Source organism: Hemiscyllium ocellatum, chromosome 37 (genome assembly GCF_020745735.1).
Source record: "Hemiscyllium ocellatum isolate sHemOce1 chromosome 37, sHemOce1.pat.X.cur, whole genome shotgun sequence".
In the NCBI taxonomy this organism is placed as follows: Eukaryota; Metazoa; Chordata; class Chondrichthyes; order Orectolobiformes; family Hemiscylliidae; genus Hemiscyllium; species Hemiscyllium ocellatum.
The window spans coordinates 34,614,682-34,622,942 of NC_083437.1; the positions used below are offsets into that span (position 1 = coordinate 34,614,682).

Consider the following 8,261-nt stretch of genomic DNA (forward strand, 5'->3'; position numbering starts at 1 on the left):
GAGTACAATCCTCAAATAGACAATAGGCATCTTAACACTGGATGCAGGTTTGCTTGCTAAGCTGGAAGATTCATTTTCAGACTTTACCCGGAGGCTCACTGATGATATTACCTAGTATGGTGATGAAATGAAGCTGGAAGATTCATTTTCAGGTATTTCATCACCATACTAGGTAATATCACCAGTGAGCCTCCGGGTAAAGTCTGAAAATGAACCTTCCAGCTCAGCAAGAAAACCTACGTGCAGAACCTCAATCTGAACCCCAAATCTTCTCAAAATATGCTAATACTGTCTTGCAGAATAGAGAAAGCAGGAAATCAGAATGCAGCAGCCATAGACTGCAAACAAGAGACTACATGCCAATACAAAGGTAAAGAAAACTTGCTCTGAGAGAGTAATCCTCTTTGCAAAAACTATCTCTCCAGCACAAACAAGATCTAATTGCTCCCCACATTACACCTGATAGATTCTTGACTGTTTAAGTTTGCCAAACAGCAAATTGAAAATCAGCTTCTTGTCCACACCAGGCTGTTAACAAGCTCCTCATGGATTCTAACACATAATAACTTGGAGGGGGATGATAGATAGCCAAAGTCTATCACCGCTATAGTGTATACAGTTAACGGTACCACTACTTCACAGTTGCTACTGAGTATGTGCATAAGGAGCTATGTCATAATGGTGTCAGATCAAGATATAACCGGGACCCTCGTTTGTAGGGCTTCTGAAAAGCTCTATAATATAAATACTGTTATGTTTACTAAAATCTGCTAGCTTTTAATTACTGGAATGTAGACCCAGTCTTACTACAGGATGGTGAAACTTGCAGATGCAGGAACCTAGGCAGCAGCCAGGAACTCAGTAAAACAACAAAAAATGGAGAAAGTTCCTGGAAAAACATATGACAAGGAAGCCAAGAAGAAATTAATAAGGAAGCAGCAAATACTCCTCAGGGGAAAGGCCCACAGCTAGCTCAGGGAAAGAAACTCTGGACTCAAGTCAGCCAAAGGAGGATGCAGAGAAAATCTGCCGCACAGCAGAGTACCTGGATTAGTCAGCCAGACAAAAGAAACACACATTAAAGAGCTTCAGATATACTCCATGAGCACTAAGGACACAAAAAGAGAGTAAAACGAAATGTCTGCAACAAGAATATAGCAAGCTGAAAAATCAGTTGGCAACAGTTAGTAACAGATGATTTCACATTAGAGATCTATAAAGAAATGGGAAATAAAGGACACACAAAGAAACAAGTCCACGAGCAGAAAACATGGCAGGAAACAGAGCGCACCGCTCCCAATAAAGGACTCCATCTGCAGCAGCATTGTCCGACCAGTAATAGAAAGAGTCATGAATTCCAGTAGTGAAGGCATTTCAGAAGAGGATCAGCAGTACAAGTTGAAAACAGACCTTAAACATACGTAATGCTTAAGAGCATAGAGGTGCATGATGAAATTTGTAGTAGACTATATGGAAAAGATGAAGAAAAGCTAAGGCTTCATGAATGAAAGCGATCAAGTTCAAAATGATTATGATCGTTTGAAGAAGAAATTAAAGAAAAGGTGAAGGGAAACATCTAGCCAGTCCAAACCCTCACATGAGATTCAGATTAACAGGGAGGTAACAGATCCTGAAAATCCTGCCAATGTGCAATCTTCTATTAAGTCTGTAATTTGCAGTTTAGAAGACAAACTTTAGATCTCATTGTTGATGAAGAAAGCCTGAAGGCCCACTTTCAAACTTTTCCCTCTATTATTTTATCATTATGAATTCCTACCTTTTTCTCATGGCCAGAGGAACTGAGGGGTATGGAGGAACAGCTTCCAGTTCAAGTGTTCCTGGTACCTCTCTAACTATATAAGGAGCAAACAATTTTTACATTCAGGACATCATCAAGAGTCTGGAACAGAACCTGCTAAAGTTTCTCCCTTCCAAAGAGAACCGTATAGAGCTGAAATAATACATCTGTCCTCAGAAAGGGCTCAGGATAAAGTTGAAAATTGATGTCTTGGCTGGAAGAGATTTTGAGAGGAGTGGGAGGATACCTAGGAGTTAGATGGAAACACTGATGAGATTGTGGGAAGAACGAACTTGGGACAGAAGTGCAAAGGATTAATTATATCTTTATTCTAATAGCATCTTCTGAGTACATATGTAAGTTAGGTCACAGTGATGCCGGAACAAGACGGAACCTGGACCCTCGTATATAGGGTCTCAGGATATGTACTCTCAAAGTCATTCAAATATTAGTACGGTTGTATTTAATAAAGATTGTAAACTTACTTAGCGGAGTGCAGACCTGATCCAATTACGCATACCCATATTGTACTCACTTTCTAAAACAGCAGCATGTTACAGAAGTGTCAGGGCAGTAGCGCACTAACTAGGAGCGCACACCTGTCCTTGTCCTGGAGGAGGGATTGGAGGGATCTGAAAAATTAAGCTGAAAAATTACAGACCCTCTTGTAAATGAAAACAGTTTCTCCCTAGTTACTTCATCAGAACTTCTCATAATTCTTAACTGCCATTAAATCACAATATAATTGTAAAAGAGAAAAATCCCATGTTCTCTCATCTCTCCACTATGAAGACACATTTTGATCACTGAATAGTAGATGGAAATCTTTCACACTTCTTAGGACTGATTCTGCCATTAGGCACTTCCACTCATATGCAGGGACTCTGGTTGGAAAAATTCTAGGTCGACAGCATTCAAGTTTCTGTACATTCACTGCTATTCATTTTAAATGACGCAAACGCTTTTAAATTGTCCACTCCAAATCAGCTGCAAATGTGTTGCTGGTCAAAGCACAGCAGGCCAGGCAGCATCTCAGGAATAGAGAATTCGACGTTTCGAGCATAAGCCCTTCCTGATGAAGGGCTTATGCTCGAAACGTCGAATTCTCTATTCCTGAGATGCTGCCTGGCCTGCTGTGCTTTGACCAGCAACACATTTGCAGCTGTGATCTCCAGCATCTGCAGACCTCATTTTTTACACTCCAAATCAGTGCAATGTTGATAACCTCAGGATGGTGGTGCTAGTGGGCCATTTAAAATTACCAATCTACGTTAAACTCTCAAAGGAACTGCACCCAATACCCTCTAACAAGATTAGGAGCTTAAGAAATAGAAGCAGGAATATGCCAGTCAGCCCCTCAAGCCTGCTCTGCCATTCAACAAAATCATGGCTAATCTGCCTCATTCTCAATCCCTCTTCTGTGCGTGCTCATCATAGCCCTCAACTCCCTGATACTTCAAATCTACCACCATTTTCATTAGTGTTCTAGCCTCTACAGTGCTTAAAACCCGGGGGGGGGGGGGGAGTGTTGCCGAGCAAATAGACTTTGAGGTGCAGTTTCATAGTTCCTTGAAGGAGTAGTCACAGGTAGTCAGGATTGTGAAGAAGGTGTTTGATATACTTCCCTTCATTAGTTAACGCATTGAATATAAGTGTTAGAGGAAAGGAGTTGTTAAACTTGAAAGGGTGCATAAAAGATTTACAAAGATATTGCTGGGGTTGAAGGATTTGAGCTATTGGGAGAGGTTGGATGGGCTGGGGGTATTTTCCCTGAAGGTTGAGAGGTGACCATATAGAAGTTTATAAAATCATGAGGTTGTTATGGGCCAGGCCAAACACCCTCAAAACATTTCAAGAAAGTAGCCGAGACCCTAACTTTGCTAGTTGTTTTAAGCAGGTGTAACACGGATATTCCAGGAGAAATGTAGCTGGTCAAACTACTTAGCTTTAAACAAAACAGAATTTATTTACATTTACCATATGAAACACAAACAGAAGAAAACAGATTACCAAATAACAACCTATCTCAACAGATTTCCTCAACTTAATAATGCTGTTCGAAGTACTTGCAACAATCCCCATTCACACCCCTTAGCACAAAATGTAAAATCAAACACAGGGTCTTAATGGAGCGATGTCAGAGAGAGAGTACCAGCATGGACATGTCTCTTTGGGTCTAGCAGCTTCAAAACTGCCTGACTGCTTTCAGTGAATAGCCAGACTGCTAAAAACCAAATCAAATCAGCGAAAAACTGAGCTGGGAGAACTGGCCACTCCCCTTTCATGTACAAGTTTTTTTAATTTAAAGCATGAGACAGTATCTGCTCGCTATAATCAAATTGGCCCTAAAATCCTTCAACTTAGACTTTTAGGAGCCTGTGTCGTTTATCACCTCTCTGAAAAAAAACCAAGGACAACGTAACCTTGTTAAAGAAGCAACGCTGTCACAAGGTGCATGGATAGGGAGAATTGCCAGTCTTTTTCTCCAGGTAGGGGAATCCAAAACTAGAGGCCATAGGTTTAAGGTGAGAGGGGAAAGATATAAAAAGGGACCGAAGGGGGAACATTTTCATGGTTGGTGGCACATGGAATGAGCTGCCACAGTAAGTGGTGGAAGCTGGTACAACGATAACATTAAAAAGGCATCTGGATGGGTACATGAATATGAAGGGTTTAGAGGAATATGGGCCAAATGCTGGCAAATGGGACTACATCAATTTAGGATATTGTTGGCATGAGCAAGTTGGATCGAAAGGTCTGTCACCGTGCTGTACAACTCTATGACTCTATAATTAAAAGTTGGGCTTTGGGCAGTGTTGTAGAATGGAGACACCTATGGGTTCAGGTACGTTATTCTTTGAAGTTTGCCTCATATGTAGACAGCATGGTTGAGAAGACGTTTAGCACACTTGTCTTCATTGTTCAGACTTTTGAGTTTAGAACTTGGGATGTCATGTTGAGTTTGTACATGATGTTGGCAAGGTATTTTCTGGAGTACTGTGTTCAGTTCTGGTCTCCTTGTTTTAAAAAGATATGAGGAGCAACTTTTTTTGTTTTACAGAGAGTGGTTCGTGAGTGGAATGAACGTCCAGAGGAAGTGGTGCATGTGGGTATGGAGTTTAAAAGATATAAAGTTTAAAAGACATTGCATAAGTACATACATAAGAAATGTTTGGAAGATAAGCGCCAAGTGCAGGCAGATGGGAGTAGTTTCATTTGGGATTATGGTCGGCATAGACTGGTTGGACCAAAGGATCTGTTTCCTTGCTATATGACTCGATGACTATGACCACGAAAGTAATAAAGGCAGGAGTAAACTGATGATCACTGATAATCCAGATTTCAAAGAGGCAATTATTTATATTTCAAGTCTGCACTTAATATTATTTTGGTTTCAGTGTCAGATCTCCTTCCTAAAACAGAACCCCAACTGGAACTTGGTAACAAGTGTTGAAGTATAGAGCATCAGTGTATGGTCATTATACACTTTATAAAATAAACACATATTGCAAATGGTGCACCTCCAAATTCCACCACTTTTTCAGTTTACTCCTTCACTATTTTTTCCACCAACTGTCATGGTGGGATTCGGTCCAGAGACATTACCACTTCACCACTGTCACCCTCTGCAGTGGGAGTGCACCTGCATCTGAGCCTGGTGGCCTTGGTTCAAGTCTCACCTGTTCCAGAAGTATACAATAACATCCCTGAACAGAAAATATCCACAACTGTATCAGAAAAGCACTTATGGTACAGTGCTGCATCTCCAACTCTGAACTAGGTGGCCCAGGTTCAAATTCCATCTTTCCAGAAGACAGCTGTGATAACATCTCTGAACGGCTTGATTAGAAATATTTATATAATTATCCTCAATCACGCTAGAGGATCTTTTGGCATAATATCCCTACCTCTGGGTTCAAGTCCCAACTACCCTGAAGGTGTGTCATAACAAGCATTGATTCAAGCTTTTTTTAAATCCCACCCACTCCCAAAGGGACTTATGATCAAGAATTTAATCATTATTGACCCATATTTATTGTCACAATAGTTGGCCCAGAGATGAAAATAATGGAACATTAAATTGTATGCAGTGCTCATGAAAAAGTCATGCATTCTTTGTGCATTTCTCCTAGTCTCCAGAAAGCAGAATAATTGCTACAAGGCCTATAATAAGCCAACAAATATTTACAACACAAAATGTCAACAAACAGAATGAAGTTTATGTAAATAGAAGCAGTTTATGTAAATAGACAAAGAGTCATTGGACTTGAAATGTTAAGTGTTTCTCGCTCCACAGATGCTACCCGACCTGCTGGGTTTCTCCGGCACTTGTGACTACATAATTAAGTTTACAAACATTTTCAATCTATTTTTTAATGATCCTCAAAACACAAAAATAAAGTCACTATTTTATTTGGCTAAACTCACGTAGTATCTTAGGTGGAACTTGAGAACCTTTTTTTAAAAGGGTCCAAAAGATTTAGGAAGGCACTTCCTAATTATAAAATCATGAGGGGCATGGATAGTGTAAATAGACAAAGACATTTCCCTGAGGTGGGAGAGTCCAGCATTAGTTTAGGGTGAGAGGGGAAATATTTAAAAGAGGCCTAAGGGGCAACTTTTTTCACGCAAAGGGTGGTGCATGTATGGAATGAGTTGCCAGAGGAGGTGGTAGAGGCCAGTACAATTACAACATTTAAAAGGCATCTGGATGGGCATATGAATAGGAAGGGTTTAGAGGGATATGGGAAAATGGGACTAGATTGATTTTGGTTATCTGGTCAGCATGAACAAGTTGGACAGGAGGGTCTGTTTCCATGCTATACATCTCTATGACTCTATGACTCAAAGCTGGACCAACATGAGCTACACATCTGTGATCTGTAATGAAGAGGAGTCCAAACCGAAAGTTAGAGACAGACAACTGGAATAAGTGTAAGATTTATGCTGCTACAGGAGATTACAGAACATAGCAGACTGTTAAGGCCATAGAGTGCTTTAGCAATGACAAAAATGTTCTTAAATGTGATGCACAAGTGGATGGTGCCAACAAGAACTGAAGATGGATGAAAGGATGACGTGCAGGTCTTTCAGCTAATCAGGAGCAAAGAATGGATTCAAGAAAGGCGAGTGAGCAGTTAGGTGTGGAAGTTACAAAGGCCTATGCATAGATTTGAGTGGGTACAGTTATGGAAATGAAGGTACTGGTGATGGAAAAGACATGATGATTAAAGTTCAACTAGATTGTTTCAGACTAAGAGTGCCAAGAATCAGTGTTGGCAGCTGGGGTAAGATGGGTGCAGTGAAATCCTTTAATGGGAACTTGCATTTATATAGCACCTTTAATGTCATAAAAATCGAAAGGCACCTCACAGAAATGTACTCAGTAAAAAAATGTTCAAGCCAAAGGGGAAGGCAGACGATCAAAGAGGAAGGTTTTAACTAGTGTGTTCAAGGATGTGTAAAAGGTGGAAAGGCATAGAGATTCAAGGAGAGAATTCCAGAAAGTGGAGTCTTGAATAAAGCTGAAAACAATAAATTTCAACCAAATAATGTTGAGTTGGAGGAAGTGTGGCGTTAGGTCCGACGATGTCAAGTGCACATTTCCAGTCACTCACCCACAAACTGATTGTGGGACGAACGGGCGCTCTGATTTCTCTCACATTTCCTCCAACAGGCGGATGTCATTGTTTTTAAACAGCCGCTGAAAAGTTGATTTGTGTTCGCCCCTTTTTGGGGCAAGAGAGTCTGCTCCTGTGGAGGAGGGTGGGTCTGGACCGGGGGGGTTAGCATACAGAGAGAAGAGGCGGGAAGCTGGAGGGACAGAGAAAGGGAGGAGGGTGACCTTCATGTCCTTGTGCGGCTGAGCTGGAGTTCCCCTTTACCTCACGCCGCTAGTCGGTGCGAAGAGAGAGAGGTGGCAGTCGGGCAGGCCTTGCCAGGCGAGCCCGGGGATTGAGAGCCTGGGCGGCGGTTGCTAGGGGCGACGCGGCCGGTTTGACCGTTACGGCGGTTGACCCCCATCCCCCACCATCTTGGCCGACAGTTACCTGCTGACTTGGATGGAGCAGCCCGGGCTCTGGCAGTGCAGCTTCTCGACGGCCTGCATGCTGGTTTGGATCCGGATGTGAGTCCTGGTGCTGTTCCTGGTCCTGCAGTTTCTGGTCCACTTCTGTCTGAGGAAGGGAGGGAGAGATAGAGGCTGATGACGAGAGGCTGGAAGCTTCAGACACACACTGAGGTAGCGACGAGTGTCAGCACTCCTCACATTCTCACCTAACTCAACATCCCCAACACAGACTTACAGCATCAATAATTCACATTTAATCCATTTATAGATTATTTAATTTCTTTTGGGGGGAGGGAAGAGGTGATAAAGTGTCCACAGTTTTCTTATCGGGGGGTAAAAACAATGACTGCAGATGTTGGAAACCAAATTCTACATCAGAGTGGTGCTGGAAAA

General features: G+C 41.8%; 1 protein-coding gene across 2 annotated transcripts in view; it reads right to left on the reverse strand.

Moving 5' to 3' along the window:
• The window catches only part of acot7 (acyl-CoA thioesterase 7), a 263,971-nt gene extending 255,977 nt beyond the window's left edge, over positions 1 to 7,994 (reverse strand). Inside the window, exon 1 of one of the 2 annotated variants that reach the window (XM_060852033.1) lies at positions 7,849 to 7,994. In XM_060852033.1, the coding sequence (XP_060708016.1) occupies positions 7,849 to 7,907 (59 nt within the window). In that variant the 5' untranslated portion in view covers positions 7,908 to 7,994. Of the gene's footprint in view, positions 1 to 7,416; positions 7,493 to 7,848 lie in introns of those variants that run through there. The other variant, XM_060852035.1, reaches the window with a different exon arrangement.
• Between the last annotated feature and the right edge of the window lie 267 nt (positions 7,995 to 8,261).